Here is a 22,274-nt window from a genome sequence, read left to right as displayed (position 1 = left end):
GGGCGCTGAGATCTAGATTCGCGAGATGCAGTGCGGAGGTGCCGTAGCGCATCGAATGTTCGGCGATGAACCCATCGCGGCGATAAACCCAGCTCTCGGAGATAGACCCACACGCTAGTCCTGTCTTGTCAAACATTGCTGACTGAGGAACGACCGCTTTGGTAGAAGGGCATACGTTATGCTTAATTCTGTGCTATTGACTGTAAATCAAAATATCTTTGAAATTATCTCGAATTACACCACATAATCCTTATACCTCCTCACGAAATCATGCAAGTCCTGTGTCGAATCACAAGGCGCAGGTTGCATGTAACGACAGCTCCTACCTCCCGACTTCGAGACCCTCAGGATGGTCTTGGTAAGCCACCAGTACTCCGCGGCGTGCTTTTCGAACCCCAGATCAGGCAAGAAATTTCCTTCGCTATCTCGGCTCACTACATCCCAGAGCGCCTTCCATCGGTCGGTGGCGCGGAGCATCGGCTCTATGTTCATACCAGTGAGGAAGTTCATTCTGGATGTCATGACGATCGACAGCAGTGCTATGAGAGTCAGCGGGTTCACCATAGTATGGGTGATGTGAGAACGAACCGCAGATGAGTATCAGCATATGTGGTGGTGAGACGGCTTCCCCGGGCTCATCAGCGCGCTGTGCAACAGGGGAAAAAAGGGCGCGTGACATGAGTTCGGGTAATGTCTCGACTCGTGGTCGCGGAAGCTGATGCGATGCAAGACGCGCGAAGTCGGCGGCCGACTCAGCTCTGAACAGACTCTCCTCGCAGGGGAGATCACCTATCGTCTCACAGATAGCAACTTGCGGGGTATTGTTGAAGAAGACGGAGAGCGTGCTGTCGAAGAGGCAGGTCCACGTGCCCAATCTGCGAGTGTTATTAATGGCTTCATGTACATAGTGTGGACGGGGTCATGGTACCTCGATCGCATTTCATCGTTGATGAAGCCCTGCCAGTCATGTTCATTTTGACTGGGAATGATGTGATGCTGTTTGTGCGCAAACAAGCCTGAAGCTCGCACAGCAGCGACAAGCGACGGAATGCGCTGGAGGCGGATTCGCCGTCTTGTGACGATATCGTTACTGTTGTTTAGAAACACCAAGAACAGTAGACCTGCTTGCAATAACTGGAGATGCTCATCGTCGATCCACGCCGAGTGATCAGCTTGCGACATCTGCTGTGACACCAGTTGATCGAATACGTAGGCCTCCGCAACGTGTGAGAACCGTCGTACGCCAATGGAGGTATCAGACTCTAGAGTCGGCAGCGACCCGAATAATACGAGCGCGAGTAGAAGCGGGAAAGAGACCGTCTGTATATCGAACGTCGGCTTATGCAGAATGGGAAACGAGTAGTGAAAGTAGCGGAAAAATGCCCAAACAAAGTGCCGCACATTGCCGACTGTAAAGACGGTTTCAGCAAGTTGGTAGTCGAATGTTGCATCAACAGCATCACCGCGTTCCAGCATCGCGCCGTGCTTAGCAGACAACTGCTGCAACATATCCCTCAGGCGTACTTCGAAAGCGTACGCATCTTCCAGTTCAGGTGTCAGACCATCGCTTATGATCGGAGACGCGTAGTCGACTTCTCGTCCAGATACCACGAACGGAAAGCTGAAGAAGACAGAAGGTAAATCTGCGAACTCAAAAAACGACTGGTCGTGCGTCATATCCTGATCTGCATCGTGTGGTTGTACGTGCGCCTCGCCATCTGCACCATCGAGCTCAGCGGCCTCAGCGGCGATCGCAGCGGACGGGCGATAACCCGAGGGATTCGTAAAGTTGAGGAGGAAATCGATGGAGATGCCCACGCGCTGTCGGTCGGTACTCGTCTCAGTACCGTCTTGGCTGCTTCCGACAGATGCAGTCGCACCTGCAGAAACGCCGTCTAGCCGCTTATATGTACACGCCGCGCCACCGTCGCGACAACGCACACATGGCATTTTGGTATCGCATGACAGCTTGCGCTGCGAACATCTATCGCAGGAGTTTCGCTTTCTGCCGCGCCTCAATGTGGGTAGACTCACGTCATCGCCGTGAGCGGAAGAGCAGTTTGACAAGTGGCGTCGAGCGAGGTCTCTGTATCTTTGTCAGCTCTCATCAAGCATATTCACAGAGAAATAAGCCCACCGTCGCGTAAACTGCGCGTGACATGATGGACATGTCAAGTCTTGCCTGCCAAAATCTGTCTATTGTGAGCTGCGAATGATTCATCGTGCAATGTGATCTCACGTGACGCTTCATGGCGGCGAAGATGGCTGTTGGTGGAGTAGACCTTGTCGCATACCGCGCATTGATGCTTTGTGCGGATTGCGGGAGGCATGTAGGTCGCGTAAGCATCTCGCACATGAACCCACGGGAAGGAGTGGGCGGGAAGGAGTGGGTTTTATCCCGTGTGGTGGTAGTGGATCTGCTAGCGTCCGCTCGATGCCGATGTGGCTGATCAACGTCATCTTCAACGCCTCGATATCTTGCATGCACGATCGCGAGATATAAGGTTGGACAAGATGTCCATGGAACAATATCGCCGGTGATTGCAATCTGTGAGAAAATTGCTGAAAGCTAGGATGTCCAATCAGGCCGTCTAGGCGATGATGCTGATTCAGTATCCAGGTATCTCATCAGAACATTAGAAAAGTATAACCCCATGTCATCAATAAAACCCCTTCCTAGCCGTCCCCTTCTTCGTCCTATTCTCCCCCCAAATGCAACAAACACTCAAGCTCTCACACCACCCCTGCACCATCGTGCTCTCCAGTTCCTTCTCCACAGCAAACACTTCCGATCCATCCCCTTCCCTGCTTGGCCCCACGCCCAGATGTAGCGCCTCCATGTCCTGCTTCTTGAGATCCGCGTTCCAGGCCTTGATCTGCTTCTGCGTAGCTTTCTTGTACACGCGGATGGGCGTGTGGGTATTGAGGTACGCAGTAAAGTCTTCGATGACGATAGGGTCGTACATGAGGATCTTTTCGTGCCAGGTAGGCTTGCTGGGGTCGGTGGTTGGAGGCAAAGACCGGATATGACTTGTTATCTGAGCAAAGACCTGGGCTTTGATGTTTGGCCATTCGAGTAGCGGGGTGGGTATGCGGTGAATAGGTACTAGACTTGGATCGACCGCTGAGGCTTTCGCTTTCGACGTCTTGCTGGGTGAGGTTGTGGGAGAGAGTGTGATTAGAGACAGAGGTTGCGAGTTGACATGTTTAGTTGTTCGGGGCGGTGTGGGGGAGAGGAGCTGCATGGCTTCGTCTTCGGAGTCGAGAATCTCGTCTATGTCGATGAAGCGACCTGAGCCTGTGGGAGGAGTTGATGGCATCTTAGTACTGGTCTTTGACTTCGCGCGGGGCTTCAGAATTGGCGTCGATGACGCGGAGACTGATGTAGGTATTGCAGAATGCGATTTCGTCGGCCTTCCGCGCTTCTTGGGAGAGCCGTCCATGGGCGTTGGTGCTGAGGCTGGAGGTTTGAAGATCGAGACTGGCGATTTCCGCATCTGCGCAGAGGGCGGGAAGTCAAAGTCGTCGATGTCAACAAAGCTGTCTGGTGAGACAGGTTTCTGACCCGAAGGTGGAGGCTCTTGCATGAAGTCGTCAATGTCCCTGAAGCCCGTATCTTTCATTTGATCATCATCGTTGCGAAACTTCGTCATTGGGGTGGCGTGTGGAATGCTGGGAGGAGGCATTGGTGGATCAGAAGATATGGCAATTGGTGGCAGCGGATCCGGTGGTATATCGTCAATATCTATGAAGTCAGATTGATCATCGCCTTGCTCATCAGGCGCATCGGTAGTGCCATCCATGAGTAATGGGATGTCTTCCGTTCGATCGGGCTCGGGTATATAAACGTCCTTCAAGTGCTCTAGCATACCGCCCTCGTCGTCGCGGGAACTCGCAGCCCAAAGTCCGCGCTTGCCTTCCACCCTGCCGAGCCGTGACCATCGCGGCGGCGCGCCATACGCAACATTGTCGACGTCCTGCTCAGATTCCTTCAGCGCATACTGTAGTTGACGCACCATTGTCGGCGACTCTTCAAGCACAAGCTGACTTGATGTTCCGAACAAGACGTCTTGCTGCTGTAGACGCGACATTGCAGATGAAGGACTGAGCAACTTCTCCGCGACAGGCTTAGGCTTGGCGGCTGCTTTCGAAGATGCTTTCTTCGACCTCGGCTTGGGATCTGCTTTCTCTGTGCCTGACTTTGAGCTGTTACGCCTGCGCACCGGCTTCTTCGGTGCTGCATCGCCGTCCGCCGCCGACACATCGTTCAGCGGCACCTTTGTTGTAGTTGTCGAAGCTCGGGACTCGAAGAAGTTGCTGGCCGCATCGTCTGGAACTGGTAGTGCATCCTTCAAAGCATACTGCTCTGTGACGAGGTCGGTGATGGTGCGTGGTTTCTTCTTCGGTGCTTTGCCTTTCTCGGGAGAAGAGTCTCTAGAGTTGGTGTTATTGCTGGGTATCTCGACAAGCTCGATTCTCCGCCGCTTTGTCGCCGCCACCGCCCCTGTTGCGTTGTTCGATTTCGCAGCGGTCTGCGCAGATGGCGATTGTGCGTAAGCGAAGTTGGAGAGGAGGTTTATAAAGGAGCCATCCGCGTTCTGCGACGAGGTCTCGTTCTCCTTTCCGGTCGAGTCGGTGAACGGCGATGCGATTGTGGTATCGGGTGGCGGCGTCCAATCTCTCCTCCTTACAACAGCCTCCTTCAACTCCAACCCTTGTGCGATGGGATCTGGCTGTCGCTGCTTGGGTGCAGCCTTCTTCTTCGGCTTTGGGCTATCTGGCACTTCCCAGATTGATTGAGGCTTGGCTTGAGTGTCGTGGTCCTCCAAAGAAGGCCGTGTTGCCGACTCCTGGCCTCCGTCTGCTCCACCTCCGAAATGCGCGGACACGACCGATGCATCACCCTGCTTGCCCTTCCCCGCCTCTGCTTTCGCCTTTGTGACCCTCGGTTTCTTTGGCTTTGACGCAGGTTCTGTCCCATTTTCCGCAGTCTTGACCTTCTTCGCGCGAGGCTTACGGGGCTTGCCAGACTTGGTCAGCTTGGGCGCATCCGCAGCTGGTGCCGCAGGGTCGACCGGAGGTTCTGTCGCATCGTCGTCGAAGAAAGGAGACTTTGTAGGTCGTTGCGGCGGGCGTCGGAGTTCGTCGTCGGAGTCAAGGATCTCCTTGTCTGACTTGGGTTTCGCTTTGCGCGCTCGAGGCTTCGGTTTGGGCTTCTCGGAGCCGTCTGCAGCGGTGGTAGTAGCTGCAGCCTTCTTCGTAGTCCGCTTCTTGGGTTTCTCCGCAGCTAAAGGAGGCTCTGTGGTATCCTGTGAGGTCCGCCGGGATTGCGCTTGCTGTATTGCATCGAAGTCGTCGTCTAGGCGGCTTGTGAAGTGCTCGGAGCGTATGAGGCTGCCCACGGTGGCGAATCCTCTGACAGCTCCCTCGGGGATGGAAGCAGCTCGTGCATTGCTCTTGGACGCGCCGACCGTCGGTCTGAGGGGGCTCGCAGGAGGGGAGAATGCGAGAGGGGAGGACGCAAGCATGGCGACGCGACGGGAGGGGGCATCATGTAGCGGGGAAGCGGCCGGCGGACTCGAGGATAGCACCACGACGTCGTACATGGTATTGCCTGCCATTCTGAGGCGAGGAAGGGGCCTCGTGGCAGCCAGTACGGGCAGACGGAGAGGGGCAATCCATAGACTCGGCCTGAGGAGTTGGGGAGGGTGTGGTGTAGTGTGGCGCTGGTTGGTGAAGCCGAACAATGCACGGTCTTTGGGTCAACTGAAGTTCATTGCTGCAACACCAAAGTCTCCATCACCAAATTCCCAGCCATGCCCCTCCACCACCGCAGCTCCCACATCACCCCCCTGCGATCGAGCTGCATTTCGTTGAGAAGCTCTACAAGTACTCGCAGAACATCATCATCGACTTGAATGACTGCCCCCGGCCGCATACAGCGCGGAAACCGCCTCCGCGGAAGTCTTCCAAAACCCATCGTAGCCTCCTGCCCTCCCCCACCCTCGACAGCAACATGGAGCAGACTCGAAGCTTCAGAACACCTCCTTCATCCCGCTCAGTAAGCCTGCGCGCTTGTCGCAGCTTCTGGCGTTGCGAGTGAGGTTCAGGACAGCCGGGAGCCGTCGCTGCGAACCTCACCCGCCGAACGAAGGTCTTTGGCATCCTTCTGCGAGCCTCACACAGCGAGAGGAGCTTCAGAAAGACCACAGTAAGTGCCTCTCGTCTTTGCCGTCGACGTCCTTGACCTTCGCTGCCCCTCCCTGAACCTGCCTCCTCCGCCGCTACCCCGCCTCGAAGCCACACCCATCACCCAGCAAGGGCAAGAGAACATGCAGAGATATTGCTGATGTTTTGGCTTACAGACAAAAGGCTGCTGCTGTACCCTTGCAGCGGCAGCGACATTCTTCTTTGGTTGACTTCAGAGCTGCCTGCGACACACCTCCGCCCTCACCTCCGCCGATAACCCTCAGCGACAAGCATTGCTGAAGCACTGCGCAAGAGGCGAAGCACACGTCCCCATGGCTAGCCCAAGGCTGGGAACTACCATAACGATAGTCCATCTCGCTGTCGATGTTCTGGCGGCATGGCGCTGAACTATTCTCACATGAGAGGCAGCAGCTTGGCCATGTGGACACCCTCGCGGAGTGCCTGGTGAGAGCCGTCAAGCTTGACATTGGAAGTCGACCATCGATGCCTCACCTAGTACCTTCGGATCGGTACTCATGGCGGCCACCCTTGACGCTCTCGTGACCCTCGCATGCCGAAGACGAAAAGACTCGACGCTGTCACTCACTCGAAAGTAAGGCGACTCGGATCGGAGGAAGGGTCTCGGCCTACAACATACTGTGTGGGGCGCTTGGGCAAGCGCGAGGAACCCATGGAGGGGATACATACCAGCAAGAGACGGAGACTATGGGCATGCCATCGGAGCACCCAAAGGTTCATTGCTCATCGACGCAGGCGCGGGTCAAGCCCGCAGCGCTGGCTCGATCTCGCTGTCGATGGAGCATGTGGTGTGTCATACTCAGCCTCCATGGCTAGTGTGTCGAGTAGGCTTGACCAGGCCGCATGGTATGGCGGTTGACGTGCAGTCTACCGGAGCAATGACCGACAAGGCTGTACAGTATTGCATTGTGACTTCGCCAGCGAAATACTTACTGCAGGGTATCGCCAGCGAGACATCCGACAGCGAGTCATCCGACAGCGAGTCATCCGACAGCGAGATACCGGCGCGGAGCCATCGACAGTGAGACCTGGACAGCGACAAATCGACTACGAAATCGTTAGCCTTGCAAAAGAGCATATCAGAGCTCTCGACTTACCATCTGGAATCTGCCATGGAAACCGAACCTTCACGTACGCGATGCTCATCAGCTTCGAAGCTGCAAGAAACAGCCAAGCATTAGCATCACCAGCACCGTCGACGTAGGCTGCTGCCGTCGCAGCCCGAATCGACATCACGCAAAGAAAAAGAACCAGACGACTCTTTTAAACTTTATTAATTCCTGGAAGACGTCAGCATTGTTTCACTCTCGGACGGTATGGGCTGAAGACTCACTATCTATTTATTCCGCATTACGAATCCAACTATCGAACAATTCCAAATGGTAGAAGTCGGAGATGAACCCAATACGCTTCATGCGAGATCGAGCCAAAGCAGCTGTTCTCTGCGCAGACCTCGAAGGCAACGCCCTTGTCGACGGTACCACGCCCAACGCATGTCTTCATGAGGAGCCCATCGGGGAGTACGTTCGGGTCGGCCAGTGTTGCTGGGATGAGAAGGCAGAGATAATTGAGGAGCTTGACTGCGACAAATACCCAGTTCCTGTCTTCCATGGCACTCGCGTAGATGATGTCGACCGTGTACTTCAGCTTGGCTGGGTCCGCGTCGATATTGGCGGTCACCTCGCCGTCTCAAGACCGTCGCACCACGAGAGTCCTTCTCGGCGCCCTCGTAGCGTCGAATATCCAACTTGTTGTTGCAGTCCTCGCGGTTCGCGAGACTTGATGGCATAGTCGACTTCGGGGTAGGGGTTGAGCGTTCATGGTGTGCATAAGGCATGAGCGCGCCTTACCACGAATGCTATCTTGTCTTGGAGCTTGGGGCCATGAGAGAATCCTACTTCGACCAGAAGGCATGTGCGCTGTAAAGGTAGGGCAGCTGACGCGCCTGTCTCCGACGCAGTGCCCCCACACTTCAAGGTCGCTGGCTTCTTTGAAGCGGGCCTCGACCGCGATGATCGCGGCATTCACAAAGAGGTTCGGCAGTGGTGAAGAGGATGATGCAGGACGAGCGAACGCAGTCCTCGCATATGTTGGCGATCCAATCAGATTGCGGAGATTGTCTCGAGTGGTGCGACGACTGTTGCCGAGAAGTTCAAGACTCTGGAAGTACTTAGGCAGGAGCACTGCCTCCGACGCAGTGCTCCCACACTTCAAGGTCGCTGGCTTGTTTGTCGCTGGTTTGTTTGATGCGCCCGTCCATGAAGTCTTTATCGGGTTGGTTTGGTGCGCCACATCAGGTCTTTGCTTTCACATGACCCAGCGCTTCTCTCTCAGCGCGATCAGTCCTGCCACCTTGACCTTGGACATGAGATCCTGGTCCGTCATCACTGTACGCTCCCGCACCTTCTCCAACACCCGTGTGAGCTCCACTTCAGTAGACGGGTTCGAGAAGAAGTGTTCAAGATTCAAAGTTGTGTCGCCAACATGGCATCGACATTCGGTAGAAACAATGCCCTCAGTCAAGACAGATGACGATGATATGGTTGGCGAGGTCGTCGGCGATGGCGGGGATGTTCTTGACGCGCCTACCTCCGACGCAGTGCCCCCAGACTTCAAGATCGCCATATCTTAGTCGATTCGGTGAAGTTGGCTAGGACGATCGAGATGCCGTGGACAATGAGACCCCAACTGCAAAGTAGGCAGCTCCAGAAGTAAAGGCTGCGACGTGTGGCTCTGTACAGCAGGCGGATGTTAAGCTCGATGCAGATAGACCATGCGACTCCTAGGAACGCTGCTGCGGCCATGGAAGATGGTCGGTCGGCCAATTCGGGTGCCTCGGGAAGGCTGGGGTCTGTCTAACTCGATGCAGATGAATCATAAGACCACAACAGAAAAGGTTCATCAACAAAAAAAGTCCATCTGTTGAAGAGGCGGCTTATCGACGACTTCACCCATGCTGTTGCAGGGCGGCCCATAGCTGGTGTTGCACCGGGACTTCGGCGACTTGCTGCGCGCGCAGCAGTGCATCCGGGGACATCCATGTACGCGAGTTGCGGTAACTACCCGCACCACCTCCGTCATTGGCGTCATGGGCGCCTCAGACTCATCGCTGCTGGTAGTCCACAGCGATGAGTCCGAGTCTGCTCGGGCTGCGACTGTGCCCGGGAGGGCTGTCAAGCTCTGCGCGCTGTGAAGCGAGCACAAGGCTCTCAGGCCGGAGCCTATTCGCGTCGTTTGCCATCGTGTGGGAATCACGATGCTCGAAGGAGAGATGTCAAGCTCAGCGCGCTGCGAACTGAGCACAAGGCTCGTAGGCCGGAGGATGATTATCGAAGAGCGGTCGGCGGAAGATCCATCGTCGACACCGACTCCTTGACCTTCTTGGGCGCAATGTTGGGTCCGTTGATGATCATGGGAACACGCGCGCTGTTCTCATACCAGCTCAGAAACAGGAGCAGCTGCTTGTACGTCTCTCCTCTCTTCTTTCCATCGATCAGTAGCTGATCGTTGTGCTCTCCGCTGGAGATACCAACGAAGAGATGGGCATATGATGATCAAGACAGGGGTGTGAGTATAAGTTCCAGCGCTGGGCTTGGGCACCAGCCCTACTCCTGGATACGGCTCTGGAGACCGCCATCCAGGCATGCATGTTGACCGTGATGTTTTGGTCAAAATCGGTTTGCACTGATAGTCTCCCACTGTTGCTCCTACTCCTGCCATATTGGGATATGGAAATCGATTTCGACCCTTGGGTTTGACCGACTCGGTCATCGTGTTATTGCAGACGTAGGCAGTTTCGAACGCTGCTCGACCCGTCTATGGCCGCTTTCAGTCTCGCTGAAGAATCGAAATGGTCGCCGATGATTAAAGTGCGTAAAGTCCAAGTGGCTCCGTGGAAGAAGATGCCCATAGGTGGTGTTGCACCGGGACTTCGGCGACTTACAGCGCATGGCTGAAAGCACATAACGCTGGCCCATAGACGGAATGCGCCGGGACTTCGGCGACTTAGTGGTGGGTGAGATTGGTAGCGGCCACGTCTGGGAGAAGTTGTAGGTTTGTCTGTTCGGGTCGAAGGAAGGGTCAAAGGCACCGTCCACGCCGTAGATGGCGAATGGCCGAGTCCAGACGAACGTACATTCCATCTGGAGAGGAAGGAGCGAAAGAGTGATGTTTGTGTACGACCTTGGTGCCCATAGATGGCGATGCGCCGGGACTTTGGCGACTTGTGCCCATGGATGGCGATGCGCCGGGACTTCGACGACTTGTGCCCATCGATGGCAATGCGCCGGGACTTCGGCGACTTGGGTGCTGATGCTGGTGATGCGAGTGCTGCTGCTGCTGCTGCTGCTGGCTGCCATCGTGGTGCTGCTGTTGCTGTGTCATGCTGCCGGGTGAGATTGGGAGCGGCCACGAGATTGGTAGCGGCCACGTCTGGGAGAACTACACCCTCCTGCCTTCTCAGCAATCTCGTGGCCGCAGCCATATTTGTGTACGGCCTTGGTGCACATGTTGGCGGGGGTCGGCGAATGGCTTTTTCGCAGCGCATTCGAACGCTGGCCTATGGACGAGGTGCGCTAGGACTTCAGCGACTTACAGCGCATGGCTGAGAGCACATAACGCTGGCCTATGGACGAGGTGCGCCAGGACTTCGGCGACTTACAGCGAATGGCTTGTTCGCAGCGCATTCGAACGCTGGCCTATGGACGAGGTGCGCTAGGACTTCAGCGACTTAAGGACTTCGACGACTTACAGCGCATGGCTGAGAGCACATAACGCTGGCCTATGGACGAGGTGCGCTAGGACTTCAGCGACTTAGGGAATTTGACGACTTACAGCCCATGGCCTAGGGCACATAACGCTGGCCTATGGACGAGGTGCGCCAGGACTTCGGCGACTTACTGTGTCGATGTCCGATGTGCGCGCCCGCGGCGAGTAGCGGCACCGTCAAGGCGACGTCCCAGATGGGCACCGGCGGCGAACAGCTTCAGCACCTGTTTGATGACTTCTGGAGCGATTAGCATGACCCGGAGATCTTGAAGATGGGTTGGACTTACTGAGCATGAACGCCGCCGGGCGCCATCATTTCGCTGTGCCGAACGCCGAATCCCGCGACTGGCGGCAGTGGAGATATGACGATCGGATTATTGTCGTCTTGAAAACTTCTCGCGCCCCCAGTGATAGCTGGCGACTATCACCAGAGGCGACTTCCGCCGTGTCGACAAGGAGGACGACATACGAGCCTGAGGACCCATACGTTAGCACGGCGTTGCACAAGCAGGTGTACCATGGACGGCATCGGAAGTTCGACTTACCAGCTGAGGAAGACGTTTTGCAAGACGTGCCGGGCTGAACACCTGGCCTGTGCGAATATTTTGTAAGGACGAGAAGTGAGTGTGGTAGTCGGCGTTCGTTCGTACAGGCCCAGATGTCCAGCCGGCAGTGACAAGGCTACCAAGGCTTTTCGAGCAGGCGACTGCCTCTACCGACGTGTCAATCAGCTATGCTCACAAGAGGTAGGCGGGGTACTACTTACTGCTCTAGCCAAGAGAGGCAGTTTGTGAGAGGTGCCGGGCTGAACACCTGGCCTGTACGAACCTTCTGTAAAGACGAGAAGTGAGTGTGGTGGTCGGCGTTCGTTCGTACAGGCTCAGGTGTTCAGCCAGTGGCGACAATCCTGGAATGAAGTCTTGACTAGCGATGGGGTCAGCAATGGTCACAAGAGGTCGACGGGCTACTACCCACCGCTCTGGCCAAGGGAGGCAGTTTGTGAGAGGTGCCGGGCTGAACACCTGGCCTGTACGAATCTTCTGTAAAGACGAGAAGTGAGTGTAGTAGTCGGCGTTCGTTCGTACAGGCTCAGGTGTTCAGCCAGTGTCGACGACCCTAAACTGAAGCCTTGTCTAGCGATGTTGTCAGCAATGTCCAGGCATGGCCATCCGCAGCTGGTATAGCAGTGGCAGAGGAGGGGCTGAGTAGCTGCATCGGTCGACACCAAGCCGGCGAAGGCGGCGGCGTCAACGGCGAGCCATCAGGAGCGGAGTCAGTACATACCTTGATGCCTTGGGTGCGTCGAGCACCGGAGGAGGTCGCCTCCTCGTCGCCGAAGCGGGAAAGAAAGCGATGTCCGACCCAGAGTCGTCGTCCTACCCCGCGGCAAGCTCGAAAGCATCGCCGATGTGGTGTCAGGAGTTGTGCGAGGATGGCACGAGGGGCTCGAGAGGATGAAGAAGGGGAAGCACAGCAAGAATTGCGGCATTCGGGAGTGTGATGAAGTCGGTGGTGGGGTGGTGGAAGACAGTCAACAAGTCTCACCTTAAGGCGAACTCACCCGCTACCTGCGCACGGGCCACAACAAATGAGAGACGGCCTCGCAGAAGGAGCGCGATAGCAAGGGGAAGGAGACGCCGTCGACGGTGACCGTCGTTAGGAGCTGCTGTCCCAGCCGATTATCAAGATTGGCGTCAAATGGTCGCACAAGGCGATGCAGTGTTGAGTTTGCTATGGCAAAGACCATACGGACCTTTTGATGGCGACAGCAAGGCCTCAAGGTCCAGCTTTGTCTGCTCTGCAAGCACACGCAGCTGCTGCAGTGTAGCTGGACGAGACGGCGGCTGCAATGCAGTCCAAGCTGTGTGCATGGAGAAAGTGATATGGCGGCGGGCAAGCCACTGCACCCGCGCTCCTGATGTTCAAGACGGGGGGTCGCCAACTCCGCAATTGTTCTAAGTCCGTCAAAGCACCTCGAGCCCGACGAGATGGCGGAGCAACCGCAACATTTGTACTTGCTGAAAAGTGGGATTTCCAGCCCCTTTCGCAGACTTGCACATGACTGAAGACGAGCATGCATTCAAAGACGTTCCGCTATTGCCGGACTGTCGTCAAAGAGGCTCACAATCGAGCATCTGAAAATTGCAACCCATAAGCAAGAACGACAGAACCACGACAGCGAGATATTTTTGGCAAAGTAGGCGTAATCACTGGGCATGGTCACTGGCTTGTTCATGATGTCGTTTTGCACTTCCAAGATTCAGCTATCTGGCCAAGCCTATCATGCTATCTTGAGAGTCTGCGGGGTCGGGAGACATGCATATGATTTGATGTGAAGTGTGTCCGGCATCATCCTGATGCTACGGTTTTTCCCAGCTCGGGACACGGTATATGGAATGCCTGAGGTCACAGCCATTTTGATTGATCGACTCAAGAAGTCTTGATATTCATGCTTACTGCAGATATGACTAACGCTCCAGCTCATGCTCCTCCAAGCTTGACGATAGGCCGCGAGTCGCTGCTCATGCGACCGCATGACCCCCTATGACTGCCAGGCCTATTTGTCCGTGATGCTTCATCCTTCTCCCTCTCAGCCCCTTACACTGCTTCTCAGCATGCCAAAGTATGACCCCTCGGTTCTTCGACTGCGTTTTCCGATCCTGTTGTATCCATCAATCCCTCATATCCTCGCGGTATCTCCTTATGCCTTCGACTGAGCTGGGTCTCCCAGCGCCCTGCTTATTCCCTCTTCTTCCTTATCCACCGCGTTTACACCATCCAGCACATCCAGTTCTTCTGCCTTTTGCGAGGCCGGTCGCCAATGGCGCCGTATATTCCACTTCTGCTTTGCTCTCCTAGCACACCCTACCCACCATCCCCAAGTCTCCCATCCACTCTCCTACCCAAACCCTTCCATCGCAGCCCACCAGCTTTCTATGCTTTTCTGCTCTCCACTCTACACATCATCACCCCTCATAGTTATGTCCTGGCCCCACACTCCCCCAGCCGATCCCGAAAAGTGTTCAGACACTCGCCTTACCTCCCTTCACAAGCTTCCGCATACGAAGTCTCTTGTTGCCGCATAGCCGCACCTTCCTACTCCTCGCTGAGGCCCTGGGATTGCTCGTGTGTTATGGGGCGGGGTTGTTTGGAGTTGCTGTGTCCGCGCCGTGTAGGTTTTGACTTTGCGGAGTTGGGGTGGCGGGTCGAGGGGCGGCGGCGTGTGGTTTGGTAAATGGGAGAGCATGCGAGGTAGGAGGGACATGATGGTCGCGGTGAGGATGTAAAGAGTGTGGTGGGATGGCTTCGTTTCGACGTGAGCTGCGGCTCTTCGTGGCTTCCTGGCTATGTCAGTTGTGCTCTTTCGCAGACCCCCTCCCTTCTCCTCCTCCAACGGTCTTTGGCCAGCTCTGACGCCTACTTTCTTTCTCGTCATCGTCGTCATTCTCCCCCATAGCCCCTATCACCAACTCCAGCCCTTCTCCTTCATTCTTGCCACATCCCCAAACCCGCATCTGCTCCTCACCCGCTCTATCCTTCGCCGACGTGACCATCTGCCGTGTGATCCGAACCTGCCTGTGGACGTGATCCTTGTGTTCCTCGAACGCGAGCGTAGCCGTTGGGATATCGCTCCTCATCCAATGCCGTCAAGACCATATAGATTATATCTCGCTCGACCACGGTGCCACTCTCGCAGCTCTGGTAGGTTCGCATCGATCGATCGGGTTCGTAAGCGGCGCGCTCGTGAGGCAGTAGTCGGACGTCTCGTCGATGTGGAATGCTGGCCTGAGGGCTCAGCCAGCGAAATGCAGGCGGCGCGTCGGCCTACGGTCTCGCGCATCCGCAGTGACTATCTGGCTAGGCACTTAATGTCAGTGAAAGTCTGCACAAGGTCGTGCGGCCTTGTTGCTTACCAACTTGTGCCTGATGGCCTGGAGCCACAGGAGACGGCCAGCGCGCCGTCTACCACCGTACTGCGAAGCGACCAGACTACCTCGCGTATGGTTCCTCTGGTGTTCAGAAAGCCCCTGCCAAGCCTCATCGATCAACTCGGTGTTGTAGGGCCTTCGTGAGACCCTGTCTTCCCAAAGGTGGGTTTGCGCGACGGCGCATAACTCCACAGCATCTGATTCCATTGCATTTCTGAAAAGCGGGATTGAATCGTAATCGACTTGGGTATACAATGGCTATACGACTGGTCGGAATGTGAAGTTGTGGTTGGCGTCATGTCCTGCCCTTGGCTCACAGATATGCGACGGCGTGTAGCTCCACCATGACGACTCCGATTTCCTTTTGGAAAAGCGCAAACTGTCCCCCATGAAGCCTTTCATACGACGGGTATGCGATTCGTCGTATCGTAATGTGGTGGTGGTTGCAATGTCCCGCCATGTCCGTTGCTGCATACGCGACGTGAGATTTCAGGCGCAACGTTCCTTTGCAATGACGATGCGACTCGCCTGACGTTTTTGCATGTCTGCATCTCCAATCTGAGTCTGCTCAGTGCTGATTGAAAGGTATGGTAGCTCGTGGCGGGCGCCAGGCGTGTCGACGGCTTTTCGTCGGCGGGGAAAACGCATCGTCGGGAAGCGCGACGGCGACGGCGTTGCGTAGAGTCGCACACCCATTGCGATGGGAAGCGAACAAAGTCTTGTGATTTGATGCGAGGCGGAACGCCCAGGTTGACATGGAACGTAGTTTGTGTAGAAGGGCGGTGTTGAGCATCCTAGCGTGGATGTAGCGACTCACCCAACTTCAGCTGGCCTGTGTCTTCACTAAGCAGAACACCAAAACCTACTAATCGTACGTGCAACCAACCTCACTGAGGAGGATACGTACAAGCTACCCACGACAGAACTCCGGCAGTCCAGTATGCTTGCCACCTACAGCATGAAGTTATACGTCGCTGCATCTTCTGGCAGAAGACCAGGACTGGCACATTAGCATACGACGTGTAATGTTGCACAGCTCTATCTACGCGTACAACTCCTAGCCATATCAACGCATACTTAATCAGCCTATCTTAGTCGTATGACGTTGTCCACTCCCGCTGTGATTGGACCTGTCAGGATTCATGTTTCCAGATATGGCAGACAATAGCCTGAGTGAGAGGCAGTTAGAAGTGCGGACTCGTAGTGAGCGTGAGTATTACGGTTTCTATTCAGAATTTCGAGGGGAATACGACTGTCTACTATGGACAATAGCAGCTGTTCAAGCTCACATCTTGCCGCGCCTCAAAGCTGAATCTTGACCAACATCTTTTTTGGCATCATAACACTTATCCAACTACCCATCAAACACCACGATGGCTATCGTTTCGAATCTTTCGCCCACGAGCACCTTCCTCTTCAACGGCACCCGTTGTCGAACCTGCGCGCAAATCATTCCCGACGACAGAACGGGCTTTTGTGCAGCCCACGACGAACGAGCCCGCAGTTACGAGGCGATCCTCGGTCGGTGGTGCTGTGAGCTCCAGCAGAAACTCGAGCACAAGCAACGGGGGAGGTGGGTTGCCCAGGGCAAGCCTCTACCCTCACTGGGTGGAGAGGCGACGGCGTCTGAGGATGCCCTTTGGCAGAGGGCAAATCTGTTAGCGCTATGGTGTGAGATGAGCCTGGTGGAGTTGGAAGCCGATCTGGAATTTGGGCTCCAAAAGCACGACTGGATCGCGAATATTGAAGAGCTCAAATACGACATGGGCGAGCAAGTGGGATACCTCCTCCACTGCGCTTTCAAGATCACCCTAGAGAACAAGAAGACCTTTGTGTTCGATCCAACTGGGATCCAGTTTGGCCCTGAATGGGCGATTCTCACTTCCTGGGATGAATATGTCTTGGATAGAGAGACGGAACTCACTATTCAAGACCAAGTCCGCTTGCAGCGACAGACCGGGGAGATGCTGCATCAAGTTGTACGCCCATTGGGCCGGAACGCAGACTGGCAGATCCTTGAGGAATGGCAAGGCCAATACTAACTCGCTCCCGGGCAATGTAAGTCCCTCACAAACATCTGACAGCGTCGTTCGGTCTCCCAAACTGGGTAGATCGTGTCCTCGTATGGAGATGGGAAGCAGGGCTTGCTTGCCTGGGAGTACGACCGAGAGGAGGGCCCCCGTGGCGTAGGGTCGGTCGCTCACCGGACTTGTCCACCGGTGCTAAGAGCCCTCAACTGCCGCGACGTCCTGTTGACGTTCGTGAGCCGAAGACAAAGGTCAGGTATCACCTCCAGCTTCCACCAAGCCCCAAACCACGCCAACTCATCTCGACTTGAGCATCATTTACTCCAAACCTTCGAACCCCGATGCTTACAGCAAACCGCGATAACCTCATTCACATCACTACGCGGCGATTCTGCTCCCCTCTGCTAGCGAGCTTCGACAGCAGTCACGACACGACCAGTCCCGACCCATCTCTTCGCATTGCGCTCGCGCGTCTGTCGGCAGACCAGTTCTACACAATCTACGAGGCCTCGCGATGAACTGGCTGTTGCATATACTGGGTGGCTGCATAATTGGGTGTTGGCGAGACGTTGGTGTTGCGGGAAGGCAAAGACATGTCGTCGGAAAGATGATGTTCGGACACGTGCTCAAGCGTGATCGGATGATGCCTTCCGCCCCACCCTCGGCGCAAACTTCAGCACGAACGTCTTCCTCGATGCGGCACGGGCAGCTTGCCATAGATGCTTCGATCGCGAGTTGCGTGATCTGTTTGCGGTATCACTCATCAACATCCAGAGTCTTTTCTACTTCGATAGCGCATGATACCTACGGCGACACTTACAGCGCGGAACAAGGCCCTTACCAACCCGACTTTTCCGCAGCGGCGGACTTCCTCTCCACCCTTATGCCCACGGCGCTGCTTCTGTCAACGAGACATCTTCGGCCGACCACATGAACGGAATCACTGTGCCCGTGCCAGACATGGGAGTCACAAGGGCGAGTCGATTGCAGTCATCAGATGATGAGCCGCATGTGCTTAGATGATTTGGGTCACTTCGTACGGTACAGAATACTTGGTGCGATGCGCAGGTAACGCGGTTTACGTGGTGGCGCATGTAGATATTCAATCAATGTTGCTGCTCAATTCGGTCTTGCCATGTGTCGCTCTCGCGACTTGTTCCACGATGCGCAGTGATGTCCACGGTGATGTGCGCAAGTTCCCAGGTAAACAATGACGTCATTGAAAAGCATTATCGTCGGCTGCTACTCGCTCGAAGGCCACCAACAAGCCCAGCATCAAGGCTACGCATGATTCACCGCAAGCTATAAGGTCAAGATGCTTGGCTGTAAGATATGTATCATATGGAAACATGCTGTAATTTGAGCTACATACGAGAGCACGAGCACAAAGCTCGAGATTGACTTGGAAAAGTTACAGTGGAAAATGTAGGCAACTATCGACTGGATCTGACGATAGAAGAAGTCCGATCACGCGCCGTTTCAGCTGTCACTTCAATCTAGGCGATCTACCATTGAACCTGAGAATTGAGATCTCAGGCTCATTTGGATACTGCCGTTCTTCGTCCCACCATCGCAATGCCATCCTTGTTGTTCCGCCTTTATCCATGCGCAACCATTTTTCGGACGTTGTTGTTGTTGTTGAAGAAGACCTGTGCTGAGTTAAAAAAGTTTTACTGAGTTGCGAGCGAGTAGGGAAATTGACACTGTCAGACAAGGCTCGGTTTTTTTCCGCATCGTCAGGAGGAAAACCTCAAGACTGAGCGTTGAAAACAACAGTGGTTTGTCATCACAGTGTCGGTCGAAAGCCCTCCAGTGTGCAAGGATTGGGAAGGGGATGGGGAAGACTTAGCTCGTTGAGATCCTTGGAAAGAGACAGTGTCGGAGTCGAGCGCCCAAGGCGAGAGTGCGACAGCAGAGTGTCGCATGGGGGGACTAGAGGCGTTAACCGTGATCATGAGAGGAGGGGGTAGAGGAGTGGAGTGAAGCGCCCTCAGGTATCCAAGTGTTTAGTTGATCATTAGGGGTTTCCTTCAGCAACTACAACTGTCATCTCGGGGCGCTTGCGAGTAGCGATGACGCTACAGCGTGTAGATGAAGGGGGCAGGAAGGGGAGACTCAGCTTGGTATTGTGTTGCGTTGTAGCGCTTGGCGCTGGCCGTCGTGGTCACTTGGGGTGAGCAAAAAGCTCGACGTGACTTGGGGTAGTGGAGGTGACCGGGGAGGAAGGCAGCCTGGTGAGGAGCAAATTTATACGCGCAGGGCACGTGCTGCGCTGGCGGCGTTTGGCCTTGATAACTCCTCCGCGTCGAAGACAGCTCCCCAACCAACACACTCCATACCAAAAGTGAGTATCCTCTTCTTTTTGATCACTTTGAGATCAAGTAGCTGACAGAAGTCTTTAGTCACCACTACCACCACCACACACATCACCACCACTACACACAACATGACCACCACTGCCCCTGCCCCCATCGTCCGTCCCCGCCTCTCCTCCACGCTCTTTGCGGAGCGTGACGGTCTTGAGCAGGACATCCGCAACAACGACGCGAAGATCGCCCGATTGGCCGTCTCGCCCAGGTGGAACTGGCTGGAGCTCCGCACAGCCCGCATCGTGAAGCGGAGCTTTGAGCGCAGCCTCATCCTCTTGGGCATCGAGATCGATCTCGCCTTGGAGCGCGAGATCCAGAACATGGAGTGGCTCATGTCACAGAGCCAAGTAAGTTCTTCGAGTCTGATTGAGCCTTCCTCCGGTGAACTAATGTCTGCTCAGGAGGAACTCCGTGCCCGCATCGATCTGGCCTTCAGGACGGTCTACTCCCGGTAGGCTCGTACGCCGCGGGAGGAAAGAGGAAGAGGAGGATGACAACGACGATGAAGAAGAACCGCCCCTACCACCCATTCACGTACCTGTAACGGGTCTCCCCCATTGGCTTAGGCTACCCATACCGTCTTCAATGCCTGTTGCTGGGTACGAGGACGGTATACTTGCTAGGCAACTGGTCTTAATTGACTGCGCGCTAGGCGAGGACAGTGGTATGCCGATGCGGCTATCTGTGCAAGCGGATAGTTGGGACTTTGGCAAAGCTTCTGGCGTTGAGTGCCGCCAAAGATAAGTAACCTTTCGAGGCGAAACCAAATGAAGCTCGTGATACTGGTCGAGCGTCCCCAACATCAACAAGAGGTAAGTACGTATTGTCTTGGCTATATACTGTCGGATAACTGCATGAGCTCTAGGATCTATGTCGCCCTCACGCGTTGTCGACGTCCCCATTCGCACTCGACCTCGACAACATGTGCCCTCCGCGATCATTCGTTGCCATACCTCGGGTCGGTGTAGTTCAGGGAAACAACGGTTCACGGTTGGGCAAAGTTGCGCAAGGAGATGGCCTGCTACAGTGGGCATCCAGACATGGTGTCTTGTGGCGGAGGTTGAATGGCAAGACAGCATCGTGCGGAATAGGGGTTGCGTGGCCTGCTCCGATGGGCATAGCCGGAGTGCCTTCAGATAGACTATATGCTCCAATGCCACTCAGTCCCAACAAGCTCGTTGATCCTTGTATGCCATGGTGCTTGTGTGACTGTGAGGGACCTTTTCTTTAAGAAAAGCTGATTCAGTGCTACCTGTTGTCGTGCAAGGCCATAGGCACTCAATAGCTCCGGATTTGACTCAAACTCGAGAAGTTTAATTGCGTTCATCGCTACTTTATCAGTATCATGAGTGCGTAAGTCCGCTGTCAGAGACTGTCAAGACAAACTACGTCATTTGACGAATCCCAACACCATCCGCGCGTCAACCGTGGCAACGACGTCGTGAATAATAGAACTCGCTATGAGCTACATTTTGGCTTTTGTATCTCTAAAATGCGACTTGTAATGATCTTATCGCAAGTCTGGCATGGTGGAACCTTAGAGAAGACCATGACCGCGGTAGGGGCCTTAGCGCGGACTGACTGGCGCGAGCGCACTGCGCCAGGGTCTGGTATACTGGGCACATTCGCACATAAAATACGTTCGAAGCTCATACTTCTGGCATGCTCTAACGCAGCTGTACACCGAATTATATCCTGTCGAAACCGGAGTAGCTACCTTGGTCGCGCAATTCTGGACCAGGCAGGCCATCTGGATGCAAAGCTGGCATATTCGCGCCCGCCGCTCCCAAAGTTGTCTCAGAATCGGATGCACAATCCCCAAAATGCCCTCCTCTCTGAGATGATCGATTCGTTCCGGGGAGAAGTCGTTCAGCCGATCTGTTGGAGGCTCAGTTGGATGCGCAGGCTACTGCGTAGGACATCAGCAACGGTAACGGCCTGAGTAAATTAAAATGGTACGCGTCAACGCCTGCGCACATCATCAAGTAATGCGAAGTTGACAGTGAGCTCAAAGTTGTCGACACGGCGTGCTGGGCACGTCACCGTTGGATGTAAACATAACAACACCACAAAATGCTGTCAACACGACACTTGCGAGGCTTTGCGAAGCCATCTCGTCATCCCAGCCAGCTTGAACTGTCACAATTGCAATTAATACCTCATGGATCTTGGTGGTATTGCATTCACAAAGCAGCAGTTGACGCCAAAAGATCAGAGAATGTCAGTGACTGATATCATGTAATCGAAGAAAGAACTTCTTCCTCAAGCAACTCGCAAGCGAGAAGACTCAATGAAAAAGGTCGCGTCAGCCAGAAGTAGTGCAATACTGGCGACACTGTGCCAGTGAGTATGAGCAAGCCCAGTGACCCACCAACTGGTTGTACAAAAATTAGCATGCAAAATGAGCAGCTAACGCGCGCGAGAAGCAAGGACGCAATCGCGCTAGACTCCTCACATACAAAACTGTATGCATGCGGGTGCAGGTGTTAAGCTGCTGGTGCGAGAGTAGGAGGGACGGGGGATGAGGGGTTTATATACTGGCCTGTCGCTTGGCGTCCCAGGGCTCACGTGATCTGACGCTCGGTTGTTATGGTCTGAAAGGTCTCTGTCATGGCTTATCTTCGGGAGCAATCTGGCACATTGACCATAGAAATTTACAGTGACGTATCGAGCCGCCCAGGTTGCCGCACTCAGACCAACGTCCGTGCGCTTCTGGGTCCATCAAGTGCTGCCTCCTCTATCTCCCTTCGACAGAATACTACTTTTGTCGTCACCAATTTTTGAAACAAACAAGTCGCTGCCTCGGCCTTGCGCGATGTCTAGCTAGTGAGGACTTTTCCGAAGCTTACATCCATCTGTGGTCCGGGACTGCCTTTGGGTTCAGTCCTAGACTCAATTTTTGAACACCCTTTACTTCTTTTCATCGCGTTATCTGGCTTGCCAGTGACTTGAGG

General features: G+C 54.8%; 4 protein-coding genes across 4 annotated transcripts; 2 read left to right on the top strand and 2 right to left on the bottom strand.

Annotated features, from left to right (window-relative positions):
• Window positions 1–114: 114 nt before the first annotated feature.
• Window positions 115–5,528, bottom strand: J4E88_007272 (uncharacterized protein; the record flags this gene model as incomplete). Its single annotated transcript, XM_049400892.1, has 5 exons — window positions 115–200; window positions 327–539; window positions 589–875; window positions 929–1,880; window positions 2,738–5,528. The coding sequence occupies 5 exons, from the start codon at window positions 5,526–5,528 to the stop codon at window positions 115–117; spliced, it is 4,329 nt and encodes a 1,442-aa protein (XP_049253204.1).
• A 2,062-nt stretch (window positions 5,529–7,590) lies between these two features.
• Window positions 7,591–8,017, bottom strand: J4E88_007271 (uncharacterized protein; the record flags this gene model as incomplete). The annotated part of the gene is made up of 2 exons (XM_049400891.1): window positions 7,591–7,880; window positions 7,933–8,017. The coding sequence occupies 2 exons, from the start codon at window positions 8,015–8,017 to the stop codon at window positions 7,591–7,593; spliced, it is 375 nt and encodes a 124-aa protein (XP_049253203.1).
• Window positions 8,018–16,297: 8,280 nt separating this feature from the next.
• J4E88_007270 (uncharacterized protein) lies at window positions 16,298–16,966 on the top strand (the record flags this gene model as incomplete). The annotated part of the gene is made up of 1 exon (XM_049400890.1): window positions 16,298–16,966. The coding sequence occupies one exon, from the start codon at window positions 16,298–16,300 to the stop codon at window positions 16,964–16,966; it is 669 nt and encodes a 222-aa protein (XP_049253202.1).
• Window positions 16,967–19,397: 2,431 nt separating this feature from the next.
• J4E88_007269 (uncharacterized protein) lies at window positions 19,398–19,775 on the top strand (the record flags this gene model as incomplete). The annotated part of the gene is made up of 2 exons (XM_049400889.1): window positions 19,398–19,667; window positions 19,722–19,775. The coding sequence occupies 2 exons, from the start codon at window positions 19,398–19,400 to the stop codon at window positions 19,773–19,775; spliced, it is 324 nt and encodes a 107-aa protein (XP_049253201.1).
• Between the last annotated feature and the right edge of the window lie 2,499 nt (window positions 19,776–22,274).

This window comes from Alternaria novae-zelandiae, assembly GCF_023758075.1.
Source record: "Alternaria novae-zelandiae strain BMP 2774 chromosome Unknown scaffold_15, whole genome shotgun sequence".
Classification (NCBI taxonomy): domain Eukaryota; kingdom Fungi; phylum Ascomycota; class Dothideomycetes; order Pleosporales; family Pleosporaceae; genus Alternaria; species Alternaria novae-zelandiae.
This window is presented reverse-complemented; position numbering and strand designations above follow the sequence as displayed.